General features: G+C 43.0%; 1 protein-coding gene across 15 annotated transcripts in view; it reads right to left on the reverse strand.

Annotated features, from left to right (window-relative positions):
- The window catches only part of DST (dystonin), a 307609-nt gene that overhangs the window by 260310 nt on the left and 32204 nt on the right, over nt 1–15095 (reverse strand). For 9 of the 15 annotated variants that reach the window (XM_075049328.1, XM_075049347.1, XM_075049329.1 and 6 more), the window contains exon 4: nt 12857–13064. In XM_075049328.1, coding sequence (XP_074905429.1) covers nt 12857–13064 — 208 coding nt within the window. Of the gene's footprint in view, nt 1–11427; nt 11972–12856; nt 13065–15095 lie in introns of those variants that run through there. The other 6 variants (XM_075049340.1, XM_075049338.1, XM_075049344.1 and 3 more) reach the window with 5 other exon arrangements.

Consider the following 15095-nt stretch of genomic DNA (forward strand, 5'->3'; position numbering starts at 1 on the left):
TTTGGTACCAGCAGGCTAGTAATTTAAATGCCCACTGCCAACAAGTAAACTGACACATGCTATAGAAGTTTTTTATGCCAGGAATGTTTCCTTAGCAAGACAGAAGCCCTACCCAAGCAATGGTTAGAAAATCAGGATAAGACACAAAGCAAGAGAGCATAGCACCTATCAAAAAAAAAAAGGAGAATTTTGTTATGAAGAATCAGACAATAACACACATGTTCATGGATGATCAGAATCAGGGAGGCAGTCAGACTATGCAAGCCACTGCAATGGATAAGTATCTGAATAAGCTCTTTACCGAGCATGGACCTAGTCTTTAAGATGACAATTTGTTGTTCCTCTCCCCACAGCCTCCTTTACAGAAAAATTACCATGTTCCATCACATGAAGGAGTCTCAAAGTAGAAATGATGTAGCCACACAGGAAACCTAAAGACATCCACCTACAAGCAGCTTACACAGCCAACTACCATCACCTTACTACAAATTCAAAAAGAACTTAAGGTATCAGAGAAAAAAAGCTGCTTACAGAAACTTACACTAAAATACATCACTATTCTCCAGATTATTTGTGAGAAATAAGTGAAGAAGCTTGAGAAATTACTGATGTAGCTCTGATTAGTTCCACTGGGAGTAACTGGTAAGAACAAATTAAAACAAAAAAACCACTAAAATAGTGGGAAAGATACTGAGAATACAATGCCAAATTCCCATAATTTCTGCAATGATAAATCAAATTCCCCCATAATTGTTTGGACTCCTCTGAGTTAAAAATAAAAAAGGGGTGTGTGTGGGTGGGTGTGTATATAGGTAGAGGGAAAATTGTCATATATTTCTAAAAGCTGACTAAAACCAACTAGGATATAGTCCTTTTGCAGCCTGAAAAATGACTTACAGAATAATAGAGTCTTGAATCTTGGCTGCCTTCCAATGTGAGAAGAATGGTGTGGTTTTCCAGAATCTGCATTTATTAAAGATTTGAAGAAGGCAGTAAACAAAAAACAAAAAAAAAAAGGGATATTTTCTGATGATACAAGTGTTTTCAGATTGGGAGAACTCCAAAATTTCAAGACTCAAAACCAACCTATTGAAACTGGAAAGTTTATTAGACAATGACAGGATATGAAATATAATTTAAATGAAAAGTAAAAAAAGTATTGGGAATGAAAAACAGAAGCAGCTAAGCATCTCTGCATTACCAAGACCATCAGTGGAAAACTGCTTGCTAACTGCACAAAGATCAATAAACCTTATACTTGGCATTCTAGAGCTATCTAAAAGGGAAAAAAAACAACCAAACAAAAACAACCCCCACCAACAGGAATTCTTAAACACGTATCAAAGATATATAACATTAAAAAGTAACACAACAAAGGCACTACACACAATCACAGTCTCCTCTCACAAAGTACATCAATAGGAGGAGCACTGAAGTGCATGTACAGTCACTAAATGCTTTAGTACTATGGCATGGAGAGAACTTAGAAGGGTTAAAGAGACTGTAGAAGCTGAGATTTTTAATCATGAAATACAGAATTTAAAGCATTTTAACTGAAATTAAAAAAAAACGGGAAGACCAAAAACGTTAATTAGACTCCCATTTGCTACGCTGACAAAATCAAATTGCAAGCAGACTCCATTATATCACATAGCATCTAAGCCATTTGTCAACATTAACTGCTAGTCATTGAGATACATACTGTGATGGCCTGTTTATTTACTCAGAAGAAGAAACAATAAGCAAATAAATCAACAGAAAATTATTTATCAGCTGAGTCATTAAGCCAATACATGAAAAACAAGTCTTGGGGGTTTAAAATGCAGTTAAGATATAGAAGACATCTTAGTGTGTTGCATAATTAACTAACTTGGTTGCACACAGCAGGGAAGGAGCATTTGCTTTCATTGGCAGCGCAAGGTCCAAGCATGAAACCAGACTGACTCCCTTATCCTAAACGGCAATGCTCACATGCCCATGTGCAAGTTGGGGTACTGAAACCAAAAGAAATACAATCATTTCAAAAGAAGTGACCATGTTAGTGTCTGTCCCCTGGGTGTTCTGCTCTCTCAGCACTTTCACTGAGAGGGATTAAACTCTACACTTGAAACACTCTCACAGTAGGACACCCGCACGTCAGTACATGACCCGAGACTCAAGTCCCCGTCGGGCTTTATCCCTACTCTAGGAACTCGAGTTCACAGCAGGAACCAGCACATGGGCACACAGCCCAAGAAATTTCATTCCACGCACATCGCTTTTTTGTGTTTGATTATGATACGGAAAAACTCAAAGGTTTCCCTACAGCTTCAATTACAGTTCAGGGAGTGAAGCCCATGCTGCTTTCTAGGACTAGAGCTAGTGCTCCGCGGGAGCTCTCTGCTCCAGCAGCAGGCAGGAGGAGACTGGAATCAAGGCCGCCTCTTTTTCCATCACAACTGGGAAGGGTCCAGTCTGAGGAGGAAGTACAATTCACTGGTCTGCAGAGTTGGTACAGGGGATGTGCAAGTGTGTCCCAAAAGAAGCCTCCCAAAGGAAGACGATCTTCCATCTGTCCTTTATAGGTACAGGCCCACAAGGAATCCAACCTACAGCTAAAATTTAACTTAAAAGTAATGGAGGAAAGAAGAAAGGGGAACCAAGGGTAGAGCAACAGGAGTCACACTAGATCTTCCAGATGCTAGGAACAAAGTCTTTTTTTTAAAAAAAAAAAAAAAAAAAGGGCAGCTTCTCCCTCTCCCCCCGCCCCTTGAGGTACTTCTTCCTAGGAAAACAGAAGAGGGCATGCAACCTTCAATGAAGAAGTATACCCTGAACAAGGCAAATGACAGAATATCAGAGGTGCGTAGACTCCACAAAGTGTATTGGTTGGGGAAACACAAAGAAAAAAAATCCAACATCCAGCCCAAACAGTACAAAGATCCATCAACATTTTAGCCATACATCTAAATCTCTAACAGACCATTCACGATATTGGTCACTGAAATGACTACAAAAATCTAGGCACTAAATTCAAAATGCTTAGAAAAAGATGATCCCCCATTTTCTAATGTTATTTACTCAAATCTTTAATTTGGTGTTACATTGCAAATTCTTGTGGAGGCACACATGCTCTCAAAGTCTAAACTTAATTCTTTAAATTCTCTTGAGTATTATGTGGTTCCCAAAGCCAAAAAATGCTTCAGTAGGATAGTCAAAATACCAAGGTATAAATATGTATTGTTTCTACGATGCTAATATAATCTTTATAAATTAGATTATAACTTAGACTACAAGTGTTTGATGCTGCAAACTACAGATAGCTGCTCAGTGCTACCGTAAACCCACTGTAAACAGCATGTTGGACAGCTGAACTGATGCAGTGTAATGCAAGATCTGAAGGGAATTCATATGCATGAGAAAGCAAAAATAAATGTACAATTTAAATAGAATCATATAATGCTTACATTAATCAATTTCATTTCATTTAATACAATTTGCAACAGAAACAAGCAGAAAATTAGAATTTGGGTTGATATTCTCAGAGGTAGGCTAGATCTGGCCTCACAAGGAGTGTATGGACTTTATTAACAAGGGCTCTATTTTAAAAAACAGAAACAGAATGATGCAAAAGTACCCTGTTGAGCACAGTAAAATTACAAGGTAATTTCATCAGGGACCTAATCAACTTTGGCTTTCTTCCTGTAGCTCATCTGTGTCTGTTCTTCTCTCCTTTAAAGAGATACTGAGCCAACTGCTGCTTTAACTCTAGTGTAAACTGGACATCAACAAAAACAAAAACCTACCCAAACCCACAACAAATGTTTCTCAGCAATTATTTTGTTAAAAATTGGATGAAGAGGGTAGAAGTCATAAAGCCTGAGAAAAATGTTTGCTCTACAATACAAAGAAACTTTCAGTTTGTTTGAAATGTATGTCCTTTTTAATTCTGAAATCAACTTTCTTTCTAAAAATTATGATGAATAATTTTCCTCCAGAGAAGATTTCATATCTAAAACCTTTCAAAAATTGAATTTTAAGTGCAGAACTAATCTGTAATACATGGTATTATAATATGGTTTCCAGCATCAGGTTATGATCTGAACAATGGTCACTGGGAGAGAATTTTCAAGGCACAAACAGAGGTGAAGCACTTAATCTATCTTAGCAACAATACCTTATTCTGAGAAGTTATGTACAACTACACAGCAGTGGCTTCTCCAGACAAATGCTTGAGTCATTTCCTAATTTCTAGGACATAACGTAAACCCTTTATCTCTAGATTAAAAATTTATCTAAAGGCAAAGTAATTTAAAGCATTAAATATTTATAAACATCAATAGCTAAGTTCCTGACTTCTACCAAAATTAACAGAAGTTTTGTTTCAGTAAAAACCACAGCATCTTAAGTGCTGTTCTCTCTCAAAAAAGCTCTTTCGCTAGACCTGCTCAGGATGCTTTATTATTATTACTGCTACTGTAAAACGTCTGTCCAAATGACCACATGCATTTTCTAATGCTGCTTCTACTGTGCCTAAGAGATCCTGTCACACAAGGAACACCCTGAGTGTAACCTGATCAGGCAGAAGAAAAGGTCTGCAAGCAGGATGACAGGATACCCATTTCAGTACCCAGCAAAAGACTTTTGAGGACTTCACTGTTCACCTATAGTCTCTCTGCAAATTGCCTGAAACACACCTCTGCAAGATGCGTAAAGAGTCAGACTTTTACCCGTTTTGTGAACTAAAACACATACACATCTTTCTAATGCCAGTACAGAAGAGCTCTACTAATTTTAGATTCAAGTGGTGCAAAGCGTCATAGCTGTCAGATAGCTGGATACCTGAATCTCAGGCCAAACTAATTTACTTTTCCAACACAATTGGGCTATGAATCCCACTTAATTTGTGATCTGTATTTATATGCACTGTAGAACACATTAAATACTGTAATTTCACATATTAACTATGAAACTGAACAATTAAACTATATTTAAAAGCAAACCAAGTTCAAAAGGGCCATGTGGCTATAATCAAGAGCAGATTTTGGCCTATGCTACTGAAAAGCCCATCAGAGGCCTAATCCTCCTTGTCTTACAGAAATAGTTACACTAATTGTGTAATTGCAATGTGCAGAATTTAACCCTCAATAGATTTGCCTAGCATCTTTGTCCTTTCACAGATTTATTTCCAGCTATTGTCAGTTTGTTTAAAATGTACAAAATCAAAAAAGTTGATAGATTACACTCCACAACAAAATTATGTATTCACCAGGTATAATGAAATTAAATCCAGAAACACACTAACTTGCTTTTAATGCAGCTAAGGCCAAATTGGAATGCCCTAAAGGATGACTGATTTCAGCAGGAGTATGCGTTGTTAAAGGCTAAGCTATTACATGGGCCCCAATCTTGGGAAGAGGCTTGCGTGGGTGGATTTCTGAAGCCAGTGTATTCCCACAAAAGCACCAGAGTCTGCCTAAATAGATCAACTTGTAAGATCTGGCTATTAACATGCCCTTCAGGATTTGACCCACGGACTGAAGTGTCTTTGTAAGCATTGTTTCACCTGTTTGAAAGCTGGGTTGACTGAAAGCATTCAGTACATGAATATTTTCACCCACTACAGAAAATCAAGGCTTTGTTAAATTAAATGGCTTTAATGATGTTTTACGGGAAACATTTCAGGCACGCAGCAATAAGCTGCATTCATATTTGACATTTACAAAACATTATTCTTTTAAGCCTGAACTTATAAAATACTTGCACTTAACTTCAAGCATGTGAATAAGTCCATTTTCATTTTACAAAGCACTTAATTCCAAGTACATGTTGAAGCTCTAGCAAAATGGTGGAATAAATTCCTCAAATCGGGCACATTTTAAACAGCGTAGAGGAAAAAAAGAATGCAAATCTGGTTTTCCAGCAAAATATCACTGGAGATCAGCAAACCAGATCACAGTAAACAATTAAAAACACCTCAAGCAAAAGCGTAAACTGAGCCAAAACAAGCCTTTTAACACAATGATGACTGAAGTTTATCTTTCTCTCCCCCCCCCATACTTCACCACCTCCTGGTTTTGGCCATAAAGAAGGAATTATGGAATATATCTGCGAGCTCTATTTAAAAGATATTGCTGACTCAATGGGAATTGGGAAGTACCAGAAAAGCAATGAAACAGACCTTTGATCTCTGCCCCAATTCACATACCAAAGATATCTGAATTAATGGCCAAATTCTGCCCGCCTTAGTCATCCAGACAAGTATCTTTTAAAGCCATGGAGATGCAGCCACAGTTTATGTATCCCATCAAACTCAGCTTCGGAAACTGCTACCCTAATCTTCAGGCCTTTACACAGACAAAACCTGGCTGAATTCACTAGTGTTCAGGTCCTCATTATTTTATTCCAACGAAATTAAGACCTCTTCAACTTAGCTCGAGCAAAGTACTCGCACAAGTCAAATCTGCAAGATCTGGTTCATACTCAGGATGACATGCACTCAAAAAAAAATAATCCCATCTCCAAGCAACTTGAAAGTGAGAACTTTCTGCTTAAAGAAGGAATGCTGAAACAGAGTAAAACTGCAGGTTTTACATGGCCCAAGGAGTCCCATTAATTTTGTCTGACTTCGCGCAGCGCAAATGCCATTATGTTTCCATCCCTAATCAAAGGCACTTTCTGTTGGCTAAAATCCTTCATTCCCAGGAAGCTAACCTGCTGTAGGAAGTGTGCTAGGAACAGGGAAACAACAATGTTGTCACGCTGATGACTTGAACGGTGGCAGAGAAAGAATTAGGTGACATGCAGCTGGACAATCCACATGTACCCTCCGCTAGTCAGCAGAAAAACCTGTCCTATTTGAACAAAAAAAGCAATCAACTCCAGGACTAGATACTACCAGCACCTGAAGAGAGGTGGAATAAAACCATCCAAGGTAGAAATTCCTTATACACACTGCAAGGCTAACACTTATATTCCAGGAGTTTTTGTTACACCAAAGGAGAAGGAAAATAAATTAAAAGCATCTAATCAATTACTCAATCTGGTATTTCTTTCTGAGTTCAGATCAGAAGCCCTGAAGCAGAAGATCTGATTAGTTCACAGCCGAGAGCCCAGAAGAGCAAGATTTCTGCAGGCTGTAAATTCAGGCCCCTGAGTTCAGAGCACAAAAAAGGAAAATTCACAGATTCCAGAGCCAGGAGCATCTGCCACAGCCCCTTCTGTCTTTGCTCTATGAAGCCATCTCTGATGAAGAATATCCCTGGACTAAGTCTAATACCAAACACAATTAGGAGCCTCCAAATTCCTAAAATGCAGCAGCAGCTTCATTTTCAGATGTACAAAACCCATTCTGAGCAAATGGTCCCTTCCTGAAGTCAGCTCAAGGGAGCTGGATGACAGGCACCTATTTCGTTTAATCTTAATTCAAAAAGTGTACCCCAATGTCGGAACAGCGTTACTTGGCACTACCCTCAATCAATCCTTAGAACAAATTACATTACCTCTGAACCCTACACAGGCAACAAAATGCATCAGATGACCTGCTAGCTCTCGTCCACCTCCAGCGTCTTTGTTCTCAGAATACAGAAACAGAACTGTTTACCATGCTTCAGCTGACTGTGTAGTATTATAGATCTTTTTAAAGCAAGACAGAAACACCAATAGTGAAACAATGTATCGAAGTTTAAACAACCCAACATGAGTTTTCCTGTCCTCAGTCCCAGACTTGCCCCTCCTTCCTACAGAGACAGAGGCTATGCAGCAAGCCCGAAGTACCCTAAGGAAGCAGTAATCACGCATCCAATCCAAAGAAAACATTTATGTGATACCTTTCCTATCACTGACAGCAGTTTAGTCAAGTCGCTGAACTGCAAGGCTGTATTTTTTATGGGCGGTTACATCAAGCTGAGTTTTCCAATAGATTTTCCCTATAGAACCAAAATCTACAGCATTAAAAGGTCTGCAGAGGCCAGATAACCCTACATATGTTAAACTTTTATAGCTTACATGATTGTAAGAACATTCTTGAATAACTGTGATTTATTCAATACTTAACTTTAAGAATTAGCTCCTTTTCAGAGACAGCAGTCATGCAGTCATTAACAGATGTGCCCATTTCTATAATGATGTCAAAGGGAGGCAACTTTGTTAATAATTGTTCAAAATCTTGCAGGAAAAGAAGGTTGTTACAACTGATATTTAAATAAATGTTTACTACCTACACTGAAAAATACAAAAACATTTTACCTAGAATGAACTACACAATTTCAAAGGGATCACGTATGTAAGTCTTGATTCTTGACATATTACTTAAGATTTATACCAGAGTAAATCTAATGAATGCACTGCAGTTAAAGCTTAAAATGGTCACTTTCAAACATTTAATACTCAAATAATGTTGGTATGGAACAATGCATACCTAACGCCACCTGATAGAGATGACATTTAATATTTTAAAAATTAAAGGTATATGAAATACTGTGGGACATTTTCTTATTTATCAAGAAGGCTACAGCTAACAATAATTTTATTATTTTTTGTTCCCAGGCAATGGTGAGATAAAATAATTAGTCTTGCTGCTTTGTAAGTTAAGTTCTTTACAACCTCCTAGAGAACTCAAATACAGTTTTTGAGCTAAAGTTGAACTGCTAGTTACATTAACAAATATTCGTACGATTTCTCATCTTCCTATTCAGTCACAAACAAGATGTGAAATACATCAAACGTTTCAGATAAAACATACTAGACATTTTATTGCCACTATCACAATAAAGGCTTTGCCTTTGAATTCTTGGAGGTACTACTAACAAAGAATCATTTTTTCCCCCTAAATAAGTAGCTTGATTCAACATGATTTCTACATCATCCGAGATAACGTGACTTTTTCTCCTCCACCAAAATGCTTTAGAAATATTGCCAATGTATTACTACATAAATCAAGAAAAAAAACATGATGGCCAGCAACGGACCTGACCAGGAATCAGAAAACAGCACTCTTCTCCCATAGCAAACAGCTCTTCCGTGCCATCTCAGATTTAGCAAACAGTTGCCTAATTATTTACTGTCACAGCCAGACACACGGTCAGCAGACAGGATCTGGAGACTTACAAATACCCTGGTTTCAACTGTTAAAGCAACAAGGTACTTGGTATTGCACGGTCTTCAAGATCCGCAGCATACTTTGGCTGCCGAAATGGATGAAGAGTAAAATTTCACTTTTCTATACATTTAAAAAGGACTGCTTTTCTCTTCCCGAATCAAACTGTCCAAACGTCTTTATGACACAGCTTCATACAATCCCAAGCCCTCCAAGACAGGCAATGAATTTTGTACAGCTGACTCTGCTAGTTACAATACTCAACAGCTGAGGCATAGATAATTTGGCACCCTGATAATGCCCTAGATGAATATAAGAGCATTCTGCAGACTGTAAAAAAAGAACTATTAGCATTAAAATTATGGATTGGAGCTCATCTTAAAAATATAAAGTTAACATAGTTTGCATTTGATTAAGGCGGTGTTTACAAAACTGAAAAATTCAGAGAAATGGCACTCCCTCTTCAAAGCCTATATTGTAGCAATTCTTTTCTGATTAGATCAGCTCCCATAGCAAGTCATCAGAACAACAATCGCTGTAGTGAAGTCATACAACTGAGACTCGGGTGGGAAATCATGACCAGCTTGGAAACATATTTTTAAAAATAATGTGTTTTCCAGCTTTCCAATAGATCTTAATTAAAACAAGTTCAAATCTTTACCTTTGCTCCCAATGGCTGAATAAAGTATACCTCAAGCAGCAAAACACAGCATACCAATATACTGAATATGACACTACAAACTAAAACAAAAGACACTGGATCCCTTCTGAATAATTTCAGGATTTGGCTGTCACTGAAAATAGCATCTGAATGGACCCAACGTTACCCCCACAATATGATATACTCAAATATTTCCAGAATGTGCTTTATTTTTAATAGAGATGTGAATTAGTTTTACGAGTTTATTTTAATTAAAATCCCTTTGTCCCCCAACACTTAAAAAACAAATCTTTCAGTCCTTTTCCCGATAAACCTCTCGCTGAAATAGGGGAGATTAGGCCTAATATCTTTCCCAGGTTTTTAAGCAAGTAGACAAACTGGTATGAAATGAACCTCACTAAACCTGACTCTAGCAGCAAATCAAAGGTAATCTAAAGCAGAATAGCAGTGCTTTGGATTAGACCAAGAAGAAAAAAACAAGTTTTCTTAGGGTTTCTTCATTTACAAAGCAAGCAGTCTACTTGCTTTAAAATTTTGCAAAAATCCTTTAAAATTTTGCAAAAATCAGTTCAGCAACACAAAGTAATTGATGACTCAAAAAAACAGAAGAGATGTGCTTTTGAAGATGATGTATTACAAACTGTAATTATTTCTCAACTAAAATGCAGTAATACATTTCAGTACAGAAATAGCGCACATGCTCCATAGCTGCATTGACACAATGGGCAACAGACACAAAGGAATCATTAGTCAATACTGTTAATGACACATGAACTTGCAAGTGACACAGGTATAAAGTAGACTCAGACCTGACAAGCTCTCATGTCAAAACAACCATCTGTAGAGAGTTTATTTTTCAAAATATTACCACTAACAACCTGGATTAAAAAAAAAAAATCAACTATCCATATCTTCAAATCAAGCCGTCTTAAACTATGCCACTCCCATTCCCATCAGTGGAAACCATTTAACCAAAATCTTCAGAACCGACTGGAAACATACAGCTGAAAATTTTCAGATATAAAATCTAACCTCTCTCTTCCCCAAACATTACAAAAGCACTGCAAATGTCAGCATATGCTGTGGCATGCTGTAAAAACTTTCTGGGATGAAGATTCAATCTGAACAGTTAACCCTACCTCTTTTTCACTTGAATTAGAATCAGAGCTGTAACACTTTTAATAAGCATTTTCAGATTTAGTGTTAGCAGATGTACTGAAAAAGTAATGAATCACGTCTCCCAAACCATCTCTTCCATTCTGATTAATCTAAGAAAGCAACATAACTTACATTTCTAGCAAGATAAATCTAGCTATAAAGGCCTTTTTCCCGTACTTTTCTGTACTCGATGAAAAAGCTCAGGTGCTACACGAAGATCATTCTTTGCCCGACCGCAGAAAAAAAAACAAAATCAAAAGGTCAAAATAAGCTGAAGCTTTAAATCCAAACGCACACCGAGACGTAAACCACCCCGTCCGCGAAAAGAGATTTTGAAGCGCAAGAGACTGCGTTTCACCCGCTGGTGACGAGAGGCGGCGTTTTTATTTTATCGCGGAACCCGCCGACGTCCGTTCCCCGCACAGAGACACCCCTCACACCGGCGGCGGGGACGGGAGCACCTGGCCGCCCCCCGCCGCCCCCTCCCCGCGTCCGTCCGCGGCAGCCAGGGGCAAGCAAGCGGCAGCCCTACCTTTGTATCTCTCCAAGACATCTTCGTAGGCTTGCAGGTACTCCTGCTCCTCCGCGTAAAAGTACGCGCCGGGGGAGAGGTAGCCAGTCATGGCCGGGGGCTTATCCCTACCCTGCGCGGTTCTGAGCAGCCACAGCCTCGGGGACGGCACAAGATAAAATAAAATAAATAAAAAAAAAAAAACACCCAGCCGCTAGCGGGAGGGAGGGCGCTGCCAGCCCGGCCGAGAGAAACGCCCCCGCCGGCCGCTCAGGTTTCGGTAGCCGCCCCTCGGAGCGCAGAGGGGGGCGGCCCCAGCCCGGCGGCGGCCACCGCCTCCCCGCCGCAGCCGGCCCCCCCCCCCGGCTCCACGGCTCCAGCCCCATCGCCGAGGCACCGCCTGCGGGACCGGCGAGCTCTGCCTCCACGGCTCGGGCCCTGACCCGCCCACCCGCCCACCCTCGTGTTTCTTGCCCCGGCCTCCCCCTCCCCCGGACGAGGAGGGTGGGCGGCGGCGGCCACCGGCGACACAGACGGAGGAGCCGGCTGGGGCGTGCGGTCGCCCTGCGGCGGACACCGTGGGCAGGGACCCCGCGGGCAGCCCCCCCCCCAGCACTGGCAACCGGCCGGTGTAACTCCCGCTACCGGGGGGGCCGCCGGGCCGGCTCTATAACCCACCCCCCCCCCCCGCCCTGCGGCTGCATTCAGCGGCTTGGTGAAAGCCCGGCCTCGCTGAGCACCCTCTGCCATTTCGCGTTCTCCGCGACCCCCCCCCCCATAAGCGCTGTTAAGATGCGGTTACCCTGGGAAATGGTGTCCCGGGAGGGGAGCCGCGGAGGCCCACGCAAAAGGGGGGGTGGGGAACAAAATTTTTCCCCCGGCGAGCCGAGGACCGCCGCATCTTCCTGGGATTCATTTACAGGCGGTTTCCCAGCTCTCGCCGGGAAGAAGCAGACGTTTCGCCGTATTTTCGATATTTGTCGCCGGGCTGCCGCCTTCGGCACACCGGGTCCTCGTCCCCTCCCGAGCGCAGCCCCGACCCCCGCCGCCCCCCACGGACAAAGACCGGCGCCTCCCCCCGCGGAGCGGCCATCGACCGCGGCCTCTCCCTGCGCGGCGGCCGACCCCGACGCCGCTTCCACCCGGGGAAGGCGGGATGCTTCCCTCGGCCGAAACACCGGCACCGGCTGTAAAGGGCCGATATCCGCGGCTGCGGGACCCCCCGCGCCGCTAATATGCGTTTTGCCATCAAAGTTGAATGGGCGCACCTGCGCGTATTTCGGCTCACTCCCCCCCCCTTGCCCTCCCCACGCATCAATCCACCCAGCTGGAAAACACGGCTAAAGAGCTTAGTCACCACTCGGAGGGGCGGCGGTCAGGACGGGGGTCCTTCTGCCCCCCACCCACCCATCATCTCCCCGCCAGCCCCCCCCCCCCGGCCGCGCCTTACCGGCGATGCGCAGCACGGCCCTTTCGGCGGGGTCCAGCACGGAGCCGCCCTGGATTTTCCGCTTAGACCGTTCGTGTTTGGGCAGGTTCCACGGCAGCGTGTCCCCCGGCGCCGGCGACACCGTCCCCGACCTCTGGCTGAAATCTTCCTCGTCGGAGAAATCGGCGGAAGACGACATGGAGCATCGGTAGGACGCGTTGCCAGAGCTCTGCAACGGGGGACAGACAGACAGACAGACAGGGGGGTGGGTGCGTGGGGAGCGGCTTCGGGACGCGAGGCCTCCGGGCAGCACCGGCGAGTACCCGCCCCGCGTGGCGTGGGAAAGCATCTCACGGGATAAAGGAGGGGAGAGGGTCGCCGCTCACCATTGCCGTGAATTTTGGGGGGGTGAGGGGGGTGATCGTCCAGAAAACAAGGCGGTCTTTAGCGGGAATGCATTTTGGAGGGAGGTAGGGGGAGAGCTGAGGCCTGCGGCTGGGCAACCAGCTCGCAAATGAGCCTCCCGCTTCTCCAACAATAAACCCGGCAGCGACAACAACCGAAAAAAAAAAAAAAAAAAAAAACAGGAAAAAAAAAAAAACAACCCTTGCGAGCTACAAATCGATAGCATTTGGCTCCCCCGCCAGGCCAAGAGAAAGATCTGCCGCTGAGGTGGGTCAGTAAATCCGTCTCTGGGAAGGACCCACGCCCGAAAGCAGCCCCCCCCCGCCGGGCTCCTGGGGACCCCCAGCCCCGCGGCCCCTCCTCCTGTCCCGCTGTCCCCAGAACAGGCCGGCACGGCTTGGTTAGAGGGAAGGGAAAGAAGGAAGGAGGGAATACTGTTCCTCAGAGCAGCCCCTTTGGGTAGCGGGGCACGACAGCCGGCTTTTCGGTCACGCTTTGCCAAGACTGTTTCGGCAAACAAACGGCTGATCTCGGCTTATGGACTGTGTCCGCGTTCAGATTTCCCAAGCTACCCAAAAAAAAACAACCCGTGCTACCAGAAGCAGAAATAAGCACTGATGCAGTTGCAGGGATAGGGATGCTGCCGTTTCTAGCTTCCCTGTTTAGGCCAAAGTGGGAAACGGAGATGTGTGAACGGTAACCACCTGCAACACCACCTTGAGAATTTAGGGTACAACGTTATACACGAGTTATCAGGACACAGTGGGGGCAAAGCGCTATTTCTCTTCCTTTGCGTTTTCTGATTGGAAAGACTGGTGGTTTCTCCCAGGCACCTGACTAGAAAAGGAGGGATTTGATTTGTGATTTCATGTGGGAGCTACTGTGACAGCCTTGCAAAAGTGTAACCTGATGCTGGTCCAGGTGTGATGTTAATTTTTAGGCGTATGCTATTCTCAACTTGGAGAGGTGTAATGTACTTTGTTATGCAGGTAGCCCTTATTCAGCCCACCTAGATTCCAAATTTTTTGATAGTAAAAGAGCTATTATTTTAGGCTTGGCTTGTAGCCTTCCCCTCTCCCCCCCCCCCCCCCCAGGAGGCTTAAAATGCACCTTTACTTGCAGGGGAAATTTGTACTGTTACTGAGATCTGATAAAATTTATTGTTGCTGTGTGAACCTTTTTACTGTCAGTTCTCACGGGGTGGACAAGTGAATCATTATTACATTGAGGGGTATTTTACCCATTTCAAAACTCAAAACCTGCATAATCCAGAGTAACAATGTGATGCACTCTTCACGATGCATAAACCTGCCAATAACATACAGTTAAATAATCCGGTAAATAAGAGGGGATCTCTTAGTAGTTGCTCCTCCAGACCTTCTTCGTGTCTATCCCAATCCTCTTTTCTCCTTCTACAGTACTTCATGGTGAAGTTTGAAAGGGGAGAGAGGGAGGGGATGAATACAAAAAACCCAATTAACTGAATTCTTGTTCACTGTATTGTGATATGGAGAGAGCAAGATAAGTGTGGAAAAACAGAAACATGAGATGTCTCTTATTGCCTTCGCAATTAGTTCTAGTGCTGGGAATATTTTGCTGCCAGTTTATATAATAAGCTAAAACTCTGTAGGATCTCATAAAGCAGGATGGTCACATACAGGTGTCTTCCTGATGGGAGCTGGAAGCGCACAGCCTGCTGCAGGGCATGGAGGGCACTTTGCTGTACCAGCTGGGGCTAACAGGCCCCTGATGTGCTTAGTCAGGGATTAGGTTTCTTGTGGTCTGTCCTTAGCTCCAGCTTTTGCCGTCAAAGAGAAAGTGTTCCCTTTAATCCCAGCTCTGAACATCCTGCTTC

Source organism: Buteo buteo, chromosome 17 (assembly GCF_964188355.1).
Source record: "Buteo buteo chromosome 17, bButBut1.hap1.1, whole genome shotgun sequence".
Lineage (NCBI taxonomy): Eukaryota > Metazoa > Chordata > Aves > Accipitriformes > Accipitridae > Buteo > Buteo buteo.